The 19,834-nt window shown below is 44.1% G+C and overlaps 1 protein-coding gene across 5 annotated transcripts in view; it reads right to left on the reverse strand.

The window, feature by feature from the left end:
- The window catches only part of RPS6KC1 (ribosomal protein S6 kinase C1), a 116,710-nt gene extending 106,540 nt beyond the window's left edge, over positions 1-10,170 (reverse strand). Inside the window, exons 1-2 of one of the 5 annotated variants that reach the window (XM_038396999.2) lie at positions 10,027-10,164; positions 4,644-4,753 (exon numbers count right to left, since the gene is read on the reverse strand). Coding sequence is in view for 1 of the 5 variants with exons in the window: in XM_038396996.2 (XP_038252924.1) it covers positions 9,636-9,740 (105 nt within the window). In the remaining 4 variants the exon portion in view is untranslated. Of the gene's footprint in view, positions 1-4,643; positions 4,754-9,635 lie in introns of all 5 variants that reach the window. The other 4 variants (XM_038396998.2, XR_006280244.1, XM_038397001.2 and 1 more) reach the window with 4 other exon arrangements.
- Between the last annotated feature and the right edge of the window lie 9,664 nt (positions 10,171-19,834).

Genomic DNA, 19,834 nt, shown 5'->3' on the forward strand with positions numbered 1-19,834 from the left:
AATGTACGTGGCAGAAGGGCATTGCTGGCACATGATGGCATATATCACATTGGTAAATGCGCAGGTGAACAAGCCTCTGAGAGTGTGGCTGATGTGATTAGGCCCTATGATGGTGTCCCTTGAATAGATATGTGAACACAGTTGCCAACAGGCTTTGTTGCAAGGATAGGTTCCTGGGTTAGTGGTTCTGTTGTGTGGTGTGTGGTTGCTGGTGAGTATTTGCTTCTGGCTGCGGGGCTGTCTGTAAGCAAGGACTGGCCTGTCTCCCAAGATCTGTGAGAGTGATGGGTCGTCCTTCAGGATAGGTTGTAGATCCTTGATGATGCGTTGGAGAGGTTTTAGTTGGGGGCTGAAGGTGATGGCTAGTGGCGTTCTGTTATTTTCTTTGTTGGGCCTGTCCTGTAGTAGGTGACTTCTGCGTACTCTTCTGGTTCTGTCAATCTGTTTCTTCACTTCAGCAGGTGGGTACTGTAGTTGTAAGAATGCTTGATAGAGATCTTGTAGGTGTTTGTCTCTGACTGAAAGGTTGGAGCAAATACAGTTGTATCGTAGAGCTTGTAAAGGCTGACAAAGGAGGTGCTGTAGTTATCATGAATAGGTCAGAATATGAACAAGAGGCTGCTAGGCAGCTCTCCAACACCACTTTATATAAGCCATTACCCTCGAACCCACTGAGGGTTACCAAAAGAAACGACACTATTTGCTGAAGAAACTCCCTGAAAAATCACAAGAACAAATCCGCACAATCACACCCCTGGAACCCCGACCAGGGGTATTCTATCTGCTACCCAAGATCTATAAACCTGGAAATCCTGGACGCCCCATCATCTCAGGCATTGGCATCCTGACAGCAGGATTGTCTGGCTATGTAGACTCCCTCCTCAGGTCCTACGCTACCAGCACTCCCAGCTATCTTCGAGACACCACTGACTTCCTGAGGAAACTACAATCCATCGGTGATCTTCCTGAAAACACCATCCTGGCCACCTATGGATGTAGAAGCCCTCTACACCGACATTCCACACAAAGATGGAGGACAAGCTATCAGGAACAGTATCCCCGATAATATCACGGCAAACCTGGTAGTTGAACTTTGTGACTTTGTCCTCACCCATAACTATTTCACATTTGGGGACAATGTATACCTTCAAATCAGCGGCACTGCTATGGGTACCCGCACGGCCCCATGGTATGCCAACATTTTTATGGCCGACTTAGAACAACACTTCCTCAGCTCTTGTCCCCTAATGCCCCTACTCTACTTGCGCTACATTGATGACATCTTCATCATCTGGACCCATGGAAAAGAAGCCCTTGAGGAATTCCACCAGGATTTCAACAATTTCCATCCCACCATCAACCTCAGCCTGGACCAGTCCACACAAGAGATCCACTTCCTGGACACTACGGTGCTAATAAGTGATGGTCACATAAACACCACCCTATATCGGAAACCTACTGACCGCTATGCCTACCTACATGCCTCCAGCTTTCATCCAGACCACACCACACGATCCATTGTCTACAGCCAAGCTCTACGATATAAGCGCATTTGCTCCAACCCCTCAGACAGAGACAAACACCTACAAGATCTCTATCAAGCATTCTTACAATTATAATACCCACATGCTGAAGCGAAGAAACAGATTGACAGAGCCAGAAGAGTACCCAGAAGTCACCTACTACAGGACAGGCCCAACAAAGAAAACAACAGACGCCACTAGCCATCACCTTCAGCCCCCAACTAAAACCTCTCCAACACATCATCATGGATCTACAACCTAACCTGAAGGACGACCCATCACTCTCACAGATCTTGGGAGACAGGCCAGTCCTTGCTTACAGACAGCACCCCAACCTGAAGCAAATACTCACCAGCAACCACACACCACACAACAGAACCACTAACCCAGGAACCTATCCTTGCAAAAAAGCCCTTTGCTAAATCTGTCCACATATCTATTCAGGGGACATCATCATAGGGTTTAATCCCATTAGCCACACTATCAGAGGCTCGTTCACCTGCACATCTACCAATGTGATATATGCCATCATGTGCCAGCAATGCCCCTCTGCCATGTACATTGGTCAAACTGGACAGTCTCTATGTAAAAGAACAAATGGACACAAATCAGACGTCAAGAATTATAACATTCAAAAACCTGTCAGAGAAAATTTCAATCTCTCCGGTCACTTGATTACAGACCTAAAAGTGGCAATTCTTCAACAAAAAAACTTCAAAAAACAGACTCCAACGAGAGACTGCAGAATTGGAATTGTTTTGCAAACTGGATACAATTAATTTAGGCTTGAATAGAGACTGGGAGTGGATGGGTCATTACACAAAGTAAAACTATTTCCCCATGTTTATTCCCCCTCCCCCACCCCCCACTGTTCCTCAGACCTTCTTGTCAACTGCTGGAAATGGCCCACCTTGATTATCATTACAAAAGGTCCCCACCCCCCCTCCACCCCGCTGGTAATAGCTCACCTTAAGTGATCACTCTCGTTACAGTGTGTATGTATATAAATCTCCCCATTGTATTTTCCACTGAATGCATGCGATGAAGTGAGCTGTAGCTCACGAAAGCTTATGCTCAAATAAATTTGTTAGTCTCTAAGATGCCACAAATACTCCTTTTCTTTTTGTGAATACAGACTAACATGGCTGCTACTCTGAAACCTGTTCTTTCAAATTGCACCTTAAAACTCTCCTGTGCCAGTTTAGCCTACAATTGACAAAACCTTACACACCTTTTCCCTTGCTGTGATTAGTCTGAAGGCCTATTTGCCTCTTTACCGCAGTTATGTTTCAGCTGTTCTTTTCCTTTCACTCTACTTTCATCTTTGTTTCTGTCTATAGCAGAGTCCACATAGCTAGTTCAGTAAAGAGTTTCTACTCTCTCCCTGGTGAGACTTTTAGAACATTTCATAGGTAAACCATGTGGAGGGGTGCATGGTGGCAACTTAAACAATCTTTACACATCACAAAAGGAGCAGTAAATGGCATAAGCTTTTTTGTTTTGCAGTTCACCTTTCAGTAAAGCCCTACAACAGTTTTGTGAGGTTACAGTAGATAAGTTACTCAAATGGGTAAAGGGGATCTAGTGCAATGAGTGATTATACAACAAGCTAGTGAGAGAGTCAGGAATAGGACCCATATGTTTCACAGTCCCTTCTTCTACAGATTATGCCGTCTTCCATATCTATTGCCCAATTCCATCAGCAAGTCACCGTACAGTAATTATTTATTTATATGCTGGACTAATTTGTTCTCCATAGCCTTTTCATAAAAGTCAACACAGGCCAGAGACCTCCACAGAGTTCTTTCACTTTTACCAATCCTATCATCAATTCAGAGAGTTGGCATGAGGGAACATGCGTTAACAACCCCATAAATCTCAAGCTAGAGGAAGATAAAAAGTTGCTCAGAAAAATCATTCTGTTGCACTGAATGATGCAACCAGTATCGTTTGTAAATCCTTAATGAAAGCAGCTTTCATCCACAATAATCAATAGGATATCAATAGATGGCACACCTGCATATACAAACTGATGAATACATAACTAATACTGTACATTCTGGAAACAACAATCATAAAACAGGACCATAGGAATCTCCTTTGTTACTTAACAAGATGGTCAGAGTATTCTATGTTTTTGTCTGCTCTGTAAACATTGAGCGTTAATAAATAGCAGACGTTTTTAATAAGAAACTAATTTTTAAACTCTCTCCTAATTCTACACTGGATACTATACTCTTGTGGTGCCTCTTTTTTTTTTTTTTTTAATCTTTTCATATCTTTTCTTGAATTCGACTGTTGGAAATGAATACAGGAACTGTAATGCTTCTCTAAGGGCTTGCCTACACTACCCACTGGATTGGCGGGCAGCAATCAATCCGGGGGAGGAGGGGGAGTCCGATTTATCGAGTCTAGTCTAGATGCGATAAATCAACTGCCAAGCACTCTCCCATAGACTCCGGTACTCCACCGGAGCGAGAGGCGCAGGCGGAGTTGACGGGGAGCGTCAACCGTTGACTTACTGCAGTGAAGACACCGCGGTAAGTAGATCTAAGTACGTCGACTTCAGCTACATTATTCATGTAGCTGAAGTTGCGTAACTTAGATTGATCCCCCTGCCCTCCCCCAATGTAGACCAGGCCTAACTTCGCAGATGTATGTAATGTCTTTCACAGTGCAAAAGTTTAAATATATTATGTAGAATTCACATGTTACATACAGTTTCCACATTGTGCCAGCCTTGCTAAAATATAAAAGGAATTTTTTCAGGGCTTCCACACTGTTAAAGCTGGCTCTCTTTTAAAATCATCTCCTAAGAACAGACCTTAAGAAAAATTTCCCAAAGTTAGTTCAGCTTAGCATTCAGAAAAGTCTCCAATGAGACCTGTGCATTTGGTTTAGACGTTCAGGACACTTTCAACATGCAACTCTCCTACGCACAAATATTAAAGTGATATTTTATATTTGACAGTAAAGTTCTCTTAACCTATTAAACCAGTTTTACAGATGATCCACAAGTACAGAATCAAAAGAAGTCAGAGAGCTCTAGTAGAATGTGCTGAATACCCGAAATAGCTAGCATAAGAGGGGTATTCAGTACACTGGGCAGGTCAACCTTACTTTTTTCCAGGCAGTCACCCAAAGCTGCAGATCACCAGTTCACGGTATGAGTGACACAGCCCCAGCAAGCACTGTGGTAGTGATGTCATATCAACCATGGAGCCAGCCAACTGCAGGGATGGGAGGGAGAAAACAAAAAGTGGTGGGGTCAGACAACTGCCTTAAACAAAATATTGTTACATAGTTTTGAACAGCTTCTTTTAATATTCTCCACTGTCTCAAGTTTTTACCCCCAGCCCAGTTATTATTACATGTCTGATTAGAGTATAAGCCTTTTAGAGGCAAGAGCTCTGAACATTTCTGTGTTTGTGAAATCCCAAGCACGTTTGGGCACAATGAATAATATTTTATCACCTCTGGGCTATAAGGTTAAAATTCTTTAAAGAATTAATATTTTGGGGTTTTAAATTAAGAAAAATCTGAATTACTCTGTCCACCAGCAATTTGTGTGAACTGCCATGTGTCACTTGGAGTAGAAGCTGAGAACCTGCAACTTCAGAGACCTAATAAAATGTTGACATTCCCCCTGACTTATATACAACTTTCATTCTGATTTGGAGAATTCAGCACATGTACTACAGCTGTGTGATGCTGTATTTCAAATTAATATAAGTCAAGCAGAATACAAAAATTAGTGAAGAATTAGAATTAAGATAAATACAAGACTGTGTTCTACTGTCTTAACTAAAGGGGCATTGCTTTCAGTTCCACCAATGAAATTAAGCCACTGTATTGACCTCTTGAACTAAACCTGTGAACTGAGTTCATCAGGATGAGATGTGGAAAAACTAAATGCCCTATCTTCCTTGCCTCTGTCCCATGACAAGCTTCTCTAGCATTGAACCTACAGGGGAAAAAATATTTTTCTCACTAACTCAATAAAAAAACACCATGTTTTTATGGCATTTTAATTAGTGTTTGAACATCTCACATTACCCTATGATGGAATAATATATCATATCTAGAACAAAATATTATTCAAGTCATCTATGGTCTTACAGTTAATGCAGAAAACTGACATGGAGATAAACAGCCTGAGAGCTATGTTTATTTATATATCTACATTCTACACAGATAACTTTCTAGATCTTCTTTATATAAAGATAGGGTATGTGCAAATATGGACACTCGCACAGGCAGAAAATTTACAGCAACAGTGATTGCGAAAGGACACGTCACTTCAATAAAAGTTTGCATTTCTATAAATGCAACTTCCTATCCGAGGATTTCAAAATTAATGAACTGAACTCACAAGTCCCTCCCACCCACGGCTATGCAGCATTATTTCCATTTGTGAAAAAAGAAGGTGGAGGTACAAAGAAGGTAAGAGGCTTGCCCAAGGGAACCCAAGAAACCTTTGGCAAAACTAGGAACAGAAACCAGGTCTCCTAATTTCCAGTCTTTTGCTTCCAATGCAAGGCCATCCTCCCCTCCTACTAGGGCCAGATTCTGCTGCCTTACTCAGATTGAGTAATACCTTGCTCTGTAATTAGTTCCACTTATACTCCTCAGTGACTAAACAGTTATTGGCCACAAAGAGAGAGAGAAAATGACTATGTAGTCCAGCGTTTAGGACATTCACCCGGGAGATGGAAGACGCAGGGTCCAGTCCCCCTGCTCCACTCTTCATTATTTATCCACAGTGGATTAGCTTCAACAGGAGAGATTGAAGGAGCCCCACATCAGAATATGTCATAGCTAAGTGATTAGAACAGTGTCCTGAGAAGTCGGAGACGGCTGTTCAAATCCTGTCTCCCTCTTTGTCAGAGAGGACGGAATTGAGCCTGTGTCTTCCCCATCCCAGGTGAATGCTTGAACTGGGCTAAGTTACAAGGTGGGCACCGCCTCCTCTAGCCATTTTGTGTAGAGCAAGACAGGAGTCTAACTCATTCTGACAAGAAATGCCTTATTGCCTAAGTCATCTGACTCCCAGAGAGGGGTTTCCATTCATGGAGCACTATGCCGTGAGAAGCACTTCCCTGTAGCCTGGACTTAGGTGCCTATCCCTGGGAGGGGACAGGGATTGGGACATACCCCTCTCATTGGCATCTCCCACTGGCTAGTTTAGGCAGCTCACCGCCGAGCACGCTGGCTTTCTGGATCCCTCTCTCTCTCCAGTGTACAGGAGCCTAGATGCCTAACTGAGGCTTTGTGGGTCATAGTGTTGTTCCTGTGATTTTCTAGGCACCTAAAAGTTAGGTGCCATGCCACTCATGTTGCAACGCCTAAGACCCTTTGTGGATCTCACTCTTACCCCCGTATCTGTCCATTACAGAGCTTCTTGCATCTTCCTCAGAACTGTGATTCTGGCCACTGTGAGATACAGGATCCTGTGTTAGCTGGACTTCTGGACTGGTCCACTATTGCAGTTTTAAAGCAGCTAACAATTTCTAGGACAGCGTTAACAGTTCCATCAGACAGAACAACTATTTTCTGTCACTAAGCAGCATTACATTACCAGACATAAGATGCTATCAGAACACCTGTGTCAGTCAGAAACTCAACAATAGAAACCAACACTGTCTCATAGCTTTTGACAGATGACACACAACTAAGAAACACACAAAATCAAGAATTATTGCGTATACACTAGAGTCCAAACGTTCAGGTTACCAGTCTGTCAGGTTAGGGCAAGTCCAAGGAACACTTATGAAGGTATTTAAGGCTTTTCACAACACCAGCACATTTGGTCTTGTGCTGTGCTTAATTTGTGCCAGGGCTTAGCACCTCTGAGCTAGGCAGTTCATAGCCCCAGCACCTCTGGGCTTTGCAGTTCAGTTATTAAAGTAAAATAAAATTGCTTCAGTCCCAGCACCTCTTTCATTATAAATTAAGCACTGGTCTTGTATAACATGCACTTCAGAGACCTTTATCCAAACACAGTCTTCCCTCTAGCTTTATTCTTTTTAAATAATTAAAGGATAGAGAAATTCAAACTAAATCAATCAGCTTCAAGTGCCACTGAGGAAACGTGAAGCAGACCTGCAGTCTCTCATTCATTTGGAAGTGGCAGGGGCCCTCATTTGAAGACTCATTTTGACGACATCTGCTGAAGTCTGATCCTCAGTGGGCCAAGCTTTTTTTTTTTTTTAAATAAAATAAAAACCACCTTTATTCAATGTACCAGAGCTTGAGACACAGCAGGTCTGGGTATCTAGTGGCCTGGTAAAACCAGAAGAGCATGAGGCAATGTGCTTTAGGCTGGATAGGGGATTCCCTAGTGTCAGGGTTACGATTGCTCTTTAAACTGTTGGGATAATCTGCATGGGTGGAATATTACTGAAGTGGACTCAACTCCTTGAGTTAATACTTATGAAAAAATTAAAACGAGTATAGAGCAAAGTGGAGGCAGTACAGGCCGAGTTACAGCAAGCATCTAATTTTAAATGTCTCACTGACATAACAAAATTATCTTCTCCCAATCCCCTGACGGACAAAGAGATACTGTAAAGCAGACTCCCTTATAAAGAAGTCTCATTCCTTCCTTCCTCCCATCTCCCCTCCGCACCCATCTATCCCCATCACATGTGAGACTTGCGGCAGATCTGAATGAAGCAGGTGTGTTGGGGCTGCTCAGAACCTGTCCCACATTTGGGGTAGATGGGTGAGGTGAAGAGAAGATGTTCTCTTTCTCATCCTCCTCTCATTTGGGAACAGGTGGGAGCCAGGAGGTGGTGAGGTGGGTATGCTCGTTGATAAGCCCCCCATAGATGCAAGTCTAGGATAAGGAATAGGGATAATCTCTGCTCTAGCCACCCACACCCTTCCATGCACGAGGGCAGGTCTGAGAAGCTTCAACTGGGCCCTCTGTTGGGAGAAGCTCTGTGATGGGGTGGATACTTTCTGCCTGGGGCCACATTCCCAGAGGCAGGTCCGGGATTGGCAGGGAGTGATGGATGCTCTCTGCCCTCCCCCCCATTCAGTGGCATGTCCAAGACTGGGGGGGGAGGGAGGTTTGCTCATTGGCGATGAGGTATCCTCATCCCCCCCTCCTTCACAGGAAGGGGAAGATTGGGGGGGAAGGCTGCTCTATGCCTGCTGCCATTCACAGGGGCAGGTCAGGGATTGGGGGGGGGGGCAGGAGGAGGGAGGGATGTTCTCTGCCTGCCCCTATTCACAGGCAGGTCGAGGATTGGGGGTGGGAGAAAGGGATGGATGCTCTCTATCCCCGGCCCCCCCATTCACAGGGGCAGGTTGGGAGGGATGCTCTCTGCCTGCCCCTATTCATAGGGGCAGGTGGGGGTGGCAGGGAGGGATGCTCTCTGCCCCTGCACCCGCATTCACAGGAGCAGGTCGGGGATTGGGGGTGGGAGGGATGCTCTCTGCCCCCCACCCCCATTCAAAGAGGCATGTCCGGGATTGGGGGGGGCGGGGGGAGGGAGGGATGCTCTCTGCCCCCCGCCCCCATTCACAGGAGCAGGTCGGGGCTGGGGGGGGGGATGCTCTCTGCCCCCCACCCCCATTCACAGAGGCAGGTCGGGGCTGGGGGGGGGGAGGGATGCTCTCTGCCCCCCGCCCCCATTCACAGAGGCAGGTCGGGGCTGGGGGGGGAGGGATGCTCTCTGCCCCCCACCCCCATTCACAGAGGCAGGTCGGGGCTGGGGGGGGGATGCTCTCTGCCCCCCACCCCCATTCACAGAGGCAGGTCGGGGCTGGGGGGGGGAGGGATGCTCTCTGCCCCCCACCCCCATTCACAGAGGCAGGTCGGGGCTGGGGGGGGGAGGGATGCTCTCTGCCCCCCACCCCCATTCACAAAGGCAGGTCGGGGCTGGGGGGGAGGGATGCTCTCTGCCCCCGCCCCCATTCACAGAGGCAGGTCGGGGCTGGGGGGGGGAGGGATGCTCTCTGCCCCCCACCCCCATTCACAAAGGCAGGTCGGGGCTGGGGGGGGGAGGGGGGGAAGGGGTTGCTCTAAGCCCGCCCTGCTCCCGGCCCTTTGGGAGCGAGCCGCTAAGAGCGGAGCTGTCCAGGTCCCTGCCGCCCCGGACTCACCCGAGCGGTGACCTTATAGACGGTGTATCCCCGGGGGTGGCGCTGGGGCTCGGTGACCGTGTAGAACCGGGCCAGCTCCCCCGCTAGCTCCCGGGGGCAGCTCATGCTGGCCCCGCCGCTCAGAGCCGCTGCGATCCACTCCCGGGTCACGCCTCCGCTGGAGGCGGAAGCAGCTCCGAGAAACTCCCCTCCCTTCTCCCGGGCGCGGCGGCCGGAGACCAGGCGCGGCCCACGCACCCACCCCCGATCCCCAATCCGGAGCCGCGCACCCAGCCGAAGGCAGGATCCGTGACCTGTGGGGACAGAGCGTGTTGCCCCATTTCAGCGAGCCGCCCGCACTGCCCCTAGCATTGCTGTGGAGGGAGTCCCGAGCCAGCGGCCTTCAACCCACCGGCAGAGACAGCGGCAGCAGCCCCGCTGCTTAGACAGCTTTAAAACCACAAACGTGGCTTCGCCTTTGTGCAGCTGCTGCGGCGCCGGGCCGCGGATCGCCCGCTCCGAGAGCGAGGCGCGTTCCCAGGGCCTGGGCGCCACAGAGCAGCTGCGGCGGCGCTGAAGCTTGTAGCTACTGGGTCGGTGAACAATGGTTTTAGTGGGCAAAGAGTCCTGGGGCACCTTATAGACTAAGAGACGTATTGGAGCATAAGCTTCCCTGGGTGAATACCCACTTCGTCGGATGCATGCAATGGTTTTAGTACCTTGTTTCCATAGCATCTTGCATCCAAAGCACCGCACGTTACAAGTATCGGCTAGTTAAATGTCCTGGAGGGCGGATGGGAGATAAGCATTTTACAGGTGGGCAAAGGGAGACAGTTTGTTTCCACCACGGGAAAGCCGGTGGCATTTTAGGATTTGTCTTCATTAGAGGTCGGTTTATCTTTAGTTAATTAGCAGTGAACCCGAGCTTTAAAAACAAATATAGTGCAGGCATGATTTAAATGTTCAGACACATTCTAATGAAATGTGAGTTAACACCTTAACAACTAGGTCCTGTCTGGACTAAGACTGGTCTCGTTTTTGAATGTGTCTTAAAACACAAACCCGTTTTCCTAATATAGGTACACCTTCTGATGTATAACAAAGCTCTGCTGACTGACTTTGTTAATCCTGGGGATGGAGGGAGGAGAGTTGAAGGTTAACCATACCCATCTAACATGCTTTAGACATGACCGTCTTTGACTACGATAGGTGCTAAGTGATGTTTAAAAACGTGTTAATTAGAACATGTAAACATGTTAAGGTATGTTTTAAAACCACCCCTACCTCATCACCCTGTGCCGACGTTGCAGAATGGTAGTGTTACCAGCACTCAAGCTTTAGCATCTACAATGCACCATGTTTTGCTCTTATTGTGGACAAGGTGTGTCTCATGTTTAAGAACATATTAGCTGGCCATGGTTAACTTTGGGGTTAAACTTGCATGCTTGGAACATTGTCTACCCTACTGGGGAGGAAAAGGAGTACAGACAAAAGTAACCTCTGAACTGCAGGCAGAGGCAGGGGGGAGTGGAGTCTCATAGCTTGGAGTATACTACTGGTGCAAATAGTACAAAGGCAAGGGATACAAATTTGGATGTATTATACAGATTGACTTGGCATATATTATGCAGTCTTTTTTCTCCTGGGATTCAGGGAATGGATTCCAGATTAATTTAAATGCCCATTTTCCCTTGCATATAGTAAAAAGTCTTCCCAGGAAGACTTTGGTCACACAGACTTGAAATCCATATTGCATTAGTTTCTCAGATTTCCATATAATCTTGTAATCTTTTAAAGAAAGCTAACAAAACAAATACTTTTGCATAGGTTTTTGGAGGGAATACAATTATGTACTGAGATAAGCAAGCAAAGGTTAAGTGTTAACTGAAATGTTTAGGATTTGCTGATAGTTATTGATACTGTACCAATAGGTTGCCCGGTTTTGGTCAGAAACAAAATTTGCATCACGGTATCCTAATACATTTTACATTTAGGTACTTGTATATATTGAAGAGACTATCTTCATGTAAGTAAAATCTTCAAAAAGCAATCGGTACCACTGACATTCTCTTTCACAGAGAGTCATAAAAGTGTAGGAATGGAAGGAACCTCAAGAGGTCATCTAGTTTAGTCCTGCTTAGGGCAGGGAGCTAGATGTACCTCCTACCTAGACTATCCCGGACAGGTGTTTGTCTAAAAACTTGTTCTTAAAAACCCCCAATGATGTGGATTCCATAACCTCCCTTGGAAGCCTATTCTGGTGCAATTTCTATCCTTATAGTTAGAAATTTTTTCCTAATATCTAATCTAAATCTCCCTTGTTGCAGATTAAGCCAATTATTTCTTGTCCTACCCTAAGTGGACATAGTTTACTTTGTTTATTCTGTATTACAAAAGTACACCACAATTTTTAAAGGGTGAAATTAACAAGAGCCTACCTGTTGTTCAATAATGTTGCTTTTATATTGCATCCCTGCTCCTCTTTCTACCATCCTCAGCATGTGCTTTGTTTAGAAATCTCTGAGGCATGGTTCTTGTATTCATGCATGTCTGTAAAGCACCAAGCTAACATGTGGCAAGATACAGTACAATTATACAAATAATGAGGTACACTATTTGGATTTACAAAGGAGCACACTTTTATTCTATGAAGATATACACTTGGATGATGGGATTATGAGGATGTACATATCTTCAGTGCTACCAACTAATTCGAGTCATAAATAAACTTAGTTCATTTCATACTTTAGATGAACAGTAAGAATCTGTTCTTTTTATAATTAAAATCATGCAGTAGCAGATTCATTCGATTTTTAAACAGTCTCTTATTAGCAAGTTATGCAGAAGATCTACATGAGATCAGAGACTTCCATAAACAAAAAAATACCAAGTGAGATTCCTTTTAAAAGAAAAAAGAGGCTCTCTTCTTCTGAAGCTCACAACAGGCAAGTCTTTTCTTCAAGGAAAATTGCACTGCATCTTGAATCTTACAACCTTCTCAATCATCTGACAGTTTAAATATTTTAATGAAAGTTCTGTACTACAATATTTAAGTTATTTTTCCATGACTATATTGGTCAGATTTGTTTCCGAATTTTTAAGTGTAGTTCTGCTTATTTTCAAATGCTTATCACATTCACCTGTGATTTGCTGTTTGAGCACTGGAATAAGACACTTCAATCATAATATCTATTACCAGTACTTTAGATTTGAATATTTCTTTTCTCCCTTTCCCATTTCTGATCATTGTTTTTAGATGGCCTTAACATTTTCATCTGTTACACAGCTCGTAATTTACTTCAGAGATTCTTTGACTTTTGTACTTTATAGTCAAAAAGTCAGAACTGCTCTGCGTATCCAGGCTGACCACATTGTGAGCATTTCCTTATGACAAAAGGACAGCTTACAGTCAGACTCTGCCACCCTTACACGTGCTGAGTGGTACCTTACTCTATGTATAGTTAATGGGCCTTCAGGGAGTAAGGTGCTACTCAATGTGAATGAGGGTGGGAAAGTCTGGTTCTTAAGGAGAGGGAAAACTTTTCTTCTCACTGCAGTAGAAGTGGTCTTTTTAGCATTTTTTAAAATTAGATATGCTGATCTCTGGAGGAGTGCATTTCCATGAGACTTGTTTGCTCTACTGAAAAATTTTCATATTTTTCAGTGAGGGAGATCTTGTCCACTATAAATTTTCACAAGGCTCTGATGGCAAATCATTCACTTCAGGCAAGCAAGCAAGCAAGCAAAGAGAACTCCTCAGAGATCATTTGTTCTTGTTCTGGGGAAGTGATAAACGTGCTCCCAGTCAAAAAGACTAGAGTTCATCCCATGGAGTCCTGGGATAAAGTTTGCTTTTCTATATAGATAGTTATGCAACTAGAGTCTGCACAAAGGATGCCTCCCAGCAACAGACCCTCATCTTGGGGTCCTCTTAACGAAGAAGGTCTAAGGAAAAAAAATAAACAAACTAGCCAGGTAGGAATCTTACAGGTTTGGAAGGAAAAAAAAATTGAACCCAGAAAAATTCTCTTCCCTATCTTTCTCCTGTTTTGCCCCCAGGAAGCTAGCCAGATTACATTTGTAGAGACATTCAGAAAGCGAAAACATGGTTGCAGATGAAAATAAAGCCTTTTAAACAAGAAACCTAAATTTTCTAACATGATGGACTATGGTCTGCAAATGTCCTTTCCATCCGGCAGCTATTCTAACCCAGAACCTGAGAAGTGAGTAGACAAACATTTATGGCATAACTCCATCAAGAAGTAGTAGTTTTTAACCTTGTAAAATCACCTGAGAAAGGGCACATACACAAGCCATTGGAACTACAGCCCGTGCAGATTAATCCATGGAGTGGAGCTTATTTAAATCCAAATAGTCAGCCCAGTTGTGTACCAAGAGTGCCTCTCTTTTTTAAAATGTGGGTACACTGCAACAGATGATATTTTGTCCCTTCAGTTATTAAGTCAGAACACTGTACATAATAGTGCTTTGTGGTGGCAGGAGGTGGTAATTCTTGTAATCCTCTGGAAATGCACCAGCATCTCCAGTTTCTCCATTACTAAGTCATGGGAAAGTCTCAGAAAGTGACACTCTTTGACCGCTACTTCTTGAAGAGACTTCTTGAAAAGGAGAAACTGGCAGACTGTATTTGAACTTTTACAGACATTATTCTCTCATCCTAATTGGTCAGTATTCCAGTTCAAAAGAAATTAATCCTATCTATAAAAAGAAGGAGGAGCTGGTGTGATGCTCCCTGGGGGTACCCAGGGTTGTGAGGCACCTCACCACCAGCCCTTAGCAAGAAGCCTTGGCTGTGCTTGCTGTGGATCAGAAACCACCAGCCTATGGCAATACAAATGCTACTTTCCAGGCCTTTGCAGGAGTCACTGTGGTTAACTTGTACAGACAAAGACATACACCAACCCCCAAGTCCTCTGACCGTTCCTGGACAGCTCCTTGTCCACTGGACACTCACACCATTACCAGGCCTGCTGTTCCTTAAGGAACAGTATACACCAGCTGGTAAGATTCAACTCAGGACCATCTCTTTATATAACCCCACAGCACTTAGATATATTCATAGTGAAAACAAGCATAAGTTTATTACTCGAAGAACAAAGATTCAAGGGATAGTGAGTAAGAATAATAGAAATAAAATCTCACCCAAAATTCTCTCCAGTGTTTTCAACCAAATCTGGTTGAAACCCTTTTCATGAAGCAAACTCATTGTCCATTTATTTCTTAGGTGAAGGATGACAGGATGTCCTCTCTGTTCCCAAATGTACTAGAGCAAACCTTTGATGTTCATCTCAAGATAGGGTTCTTCTCCCAAACCCAGTTTATTTCTTCCTGTTACTTTTCTCTCTTTGAAGTTTTCACAACCATTCATTAGCATTTGGTTCAGACTGGTAAGAGAAGACGCATTGTGAACCATACAGTACTTACTCCTGGGGGAATTCTGTGCCACTGTGCACATGCAGAATTCATGTCCCCCTGCAGATTTTTTTTCTCTGCAGAAAATGCATTCTGCTGGAGAGGCACTGCAGTTATGCCTTTTACCCTCCAAGGGCTTCTGTGACACCAGAACGGAGAGCAGCCGGCTAGGAGGAAAGGCTGCATTCCTCACAGCACCCTGCCTGTGGGGCCAGTGAGGAGTCATGGGATATGTTGGCGGGGGCGGGGGGGGGGGAAACAGACAGAGTGGGGCAGACAGGACTGCTGTGGGGGGTCCCAGACTCAGGTTCAGAAGGGCTAGTGTGGGAGACAGACTGAGGCAGGGGTCAAATGGGAGTGGGGATGCAGTGACATATGGGGACAGAGGGTGGATAAGTGGGGGGCAGGGCCACATGGCGACGTGGTGGGGGGGTGGCTGAGTGGAGGTGCAGGGCCACATGGGGATGGGTGGGGAAGAGGGAGTGCAGGGACCCATGGGAGCAGGAGCAGATGTGCCTGACTGAATGGGAGAGGCTATGGGTCAGCCAGGGTCTGCATAGGGGAGGCTCCCCAACAACCTAACAATCCCTCCCCGCAAAAAAATCTGTTTCATACTTCTCCCACCCACATCCAATAACCCACCAGGTTCACTCCCAGGTTCCTTCCCTCTCAATTATTTCCCTGTCCCTCAGCTCCTCTGTTAAATCTGACTCCCCTCAAGCCTTTGCACTGCTTCGGAAGGGAGCAGGAAATACATTTCTATATTGTAGTTTAAATGAATTATTACTCAAAGCTCTGTATTAATATGCCTAGTAAGGAATCTATTTGTCAAAAAAATATTTCCTGAATCTTTCTTGTTGTCTATATTGTTAGAGACATACTTGCTAACAGGTATTTTGAAATAAATTACCAAAATAATTGAAAACGGTGTGATTATATTGTGTTATTTTGACAAATAACAAAATATAATGCAGAATTTTTAAATATTGTGCACAGAATTTTTAATTTTTTGACAGAGAATTCCTCCAGGAGCAAATACTAAATTTACATGTAAAGAGACAGATAGGTTTTTTGTCTGACAGAAAAATGTTCATCTGTTTTTCACCTTTGCTGGTGACTTGGCCCTAGACACAGACATTAAGAACACAATTTTAACTGTATATACGTAATTAGGACCCTACGAAATTAATGGCCATGAAAAACACGTCACAGACTGTGAAATCCAGTCTTCCCCCATGAAATCTGGTCTTTTGTGTGTGCTTTTACCCTATCCTATATAGATTTCACAGGTGAGACTAGCATTTCTCAAACTGGGGTTCCTGACCCAAAAGGGAGTTGCAGGGGGCTGGGGGGGTCACAAGATTATTTGGGGGGGGTATGGTATTGCCACCTGTCCTTCTGTACTGCCTTTAGAACTGGGCACTTGGCCAACAGCTGCCGCTCTCCGGCTGCCCAGCTCTGAAGGCAGTACCCCACCAGCAGCAGTGCAAAACTAAGGGTGGCAATACCATACCATGCCACCCTTACTTCTGCGCCGCTGCCTTCAGAGCTGGGTTGCAGGAGAGTGGCAGCTGCTGACTGAGGGCCCAGCTCTGCAGGCAGCAGCGCAGAAGTAAGGGTGACAGTGCCACACCATGCCATCCTTAGGCAGCGGCTGTGCCTTCAGAGGTGGGATCCCGGCCAGCATCCACTGCTCTCCAGCCTCCCATTCTGAAGGCAGCACCGCCACCTGCAGCAGTACAGAAGTAAGAGTAGCAGTACTGTAACACCTCCTACAATAACCTTGTGACTACCCCACAACTCCTTTTTGGGTCAGGATCCCTACAGCTACAACACCATGAAATTTCAGATTCAAATAGCTGAAATCTGAAATTTACTATTTTTAAAATCCTGACTGTGAAATTGACCAAAATGGACCCTGAATTTGGGAGGGCCCTATAAATAACTCCTTACACAACATCCATTTTACAGTGATATTGATGACCACAGACACCAGCTTTTATTTGAGTCTTTACATGACACTGTTTGGTGAATTAGAATGTACATACCAGACGCAGGAGATTCCGTGCCACTTCCCAGTTGGCACTAAGAGATTCCTGGGTCACAGCTGGTCCTTTGGAAACTTATAACTACAGAACAGAAGCAGGTCCATAGTTCCAGGAATGGCATCTAACACTGCCTCGGTAACCCCAATGAAACTTTCCATTATACGGTCTCAAAAAAATCTGCATGTGGCAAAAGGGAATTTGAAAGTTCAGTTACTGTAAGAAGCAGATTTGAGTGATATCATGGCTGCAAGGTACAATACCCAAGTGCTTCTGTTGGTGTATATGAGTTATATTTTCTCTTTGCTATCTTAGAGATGTTTCCTCTGTGTGATCCTAGTAGAGACTGTTGTCTATATGTAGATACTTGTTTTTCCTTTTGCAGTAACTACCTGGGTTCTTACCTAGATATTAAATTTGGTAATTTACTGCTAGCAAAAGGTGAAATATTGCAGACTGTTAGCCATAGAAGTTTTCCCTTACTGCTCTGCCTATTGGCCTAAACCCTCCTGTGAAGCGGTGAGGGTTATTAATTCAACCTCCCATTAAATCCTTGGCCTTTCCAAGATTGTCAGAAAGATGCCAGTTCCCAAAAAGAGGGATAACCTTTTTGTTAAAGCACAAAACTGGGAATCTCTCAACCAGCCTCAACTATACAAAAAAAACTGTAGTGGGTAAATTAGATATGGAGCATTGTATTGGTGACAAATATTCCTCAATAGACATCCCTCTGTTTTGTATTATGAACATTTTTTCTGGGTTTCAGATTCATCAATGTCATTTGTCCTTTATCACGTGTATTTTCTGGGAATTTAAGAAAATGATCCAGAGATAATGAGTTGACTTTTATAAGGGTTAAATTGGATGAGTTGGATACATGTTTACATATTTGAAAGTGGCAGTTTGACAAAATTTGAGATCTTGTTTTTCCAAGTGATGTTCTCTGTCCAGTTTGCTGGTCTCAGCTCATGTTGTTGTATAAGAAAAGTAACCTTAATGGAACATTATGGTTGAGACAGTAAATGCACAAAAGTGCAGAAATTTAAAGATTTTAACCTCACAGCAGCCACAACTCTAGCATACTTGCACATGAGTAATATTTCATTTTACAGTCTATTTCATAGTCTAATTATTTATTATATATGCTCAGTGTAGCTAGATTAAAGTCATTGTGGGAACCAGAACTTAGAGTTTTGGTAAGTTTCTGCAACTTTCAAACCTAAAGTTCAATTAACAGTTTGCTTGCATGAATTTCATTGTTCTCTGCAACAAATTAACAAGGGATAGCACAAGGGAAAGGGAAAAATATTTAGAAGAGAAAAAAGTAAAGTGCATTTACTTGCCTCCACATAATCAAGCCATTTCAACTCATGCGGGGCTTTGATCAACACATCACAGCATGCATTTATACGCTAATATGTACAAACTTTGAAACTGCACATGCCAATGTGATTCAAGGGAAGCCATCAGATTTGCTATGACTTTAAGACAGAGGGGAACCCAGAGACCAGTGATGGAAGGAGTCTGAGGAGATTATGTGTTTGCAGACATCCAGATATAAAAAGCCAATAATGAAGTAACTTGTTAAGGCAAATACTTAGTATGAGTTTACTATCAAGTTTAACTAGTTCATTATTGTTTTTCAGTTATTCCCTAAAACATAACAATATACATATTTCTCACTCACCAAAGACTATCACATGCTAGATCTAAAGTTATGAAACCAAACTGTTTAGATTATTGCTTTGCAACAGGACATCTAAACCCCACATTTTCTGCCATACAATAGTTTCAGAGCTACGTGGAGACAAGCATGGCACAGTTTGCCCACAAGCTCATTTTGGAGGAAAAATATGTCACTGAAATCAGAGGTTTAAAATTAAAGTGCCTTCTCAGCTATAATGGAGTGTATATTGGGAAACTGAAGGAATATTCCAGTTTTCCATTTTTTTCCAACCCTCTTTGATTTAATCCTACATTTAGTTTATAAGAGCTAAAAAACTCTTACCAGTGGAGCTGCAGCTGCTGTTATCCTAATGTTGTTTCCATGACCTGATGAAGTATGCCGTTTTCAAATGCTTGCCCATTTTGTTTTCGTGAGTTAGTTCACCAGAGTACTTGCATTAATAAGAGTGACAGGTTTCAGAGTAGCAGCCATGTTAGTCTGTATTCGCAAAAAGAAAAGGAGTACTTGTGGCACCTTAGAGACTAACAAATTTATTTGAGCATAAGCTTTCGTGAGCTACAGCTCACTTCATCGGATGCATTTGGTGGAAAATACAGTGGAGAGATTTATATACACACACAGAGAACATGAAACAATGGGTTTTATCATACACACTATAAGGAGAGTGATCACTTAAGATGAGCCATCACCAGCAGCGGGGGGGGGGGGGAGGAGGAAAACCTTTCATGGTGACAAGCAAGGTGGGCCATTTCCAGCAGTTAACAAGAATGTCTGAGGAACAGTGGGGGGGGGGGGGGGAGAAATAACATGGGGAAATAGTTTTTCTTTGTGTAATGACATTACATTAAATAAATAGAGCCCCATTGTCTTAAAGGGACTCTGCAGTGGACTCAGGGGCCTGCCTACACAGAGCAGTTTGCAGGATGAGGGTCATGTTCTGTAGTACCTCAGAAAGCACTTTAAAGTGAGTCACTCATAAGCTACAGTGAATAGAAAAGGCTTATTTTTATGTACATAATTTAAGTAGTGCCTGTCACTGAAAATGCAGCTTGCTG

The sequence above is a fragment of the Dermochelys coriacea genome, chromosome 3 (genome assembly GCF_009764565.3).
Source record: "Dermochelys coriacea isolate rDerCor1 chromosome 3, rDerCor1.pri.v4, whole genome shotgun sequence".
Lineage (NCBI taxonomy): Eukaryota > Metazoa > Chordata > Testudines > Dermochelyidae > Dermochelys > Dermochelys coriacea.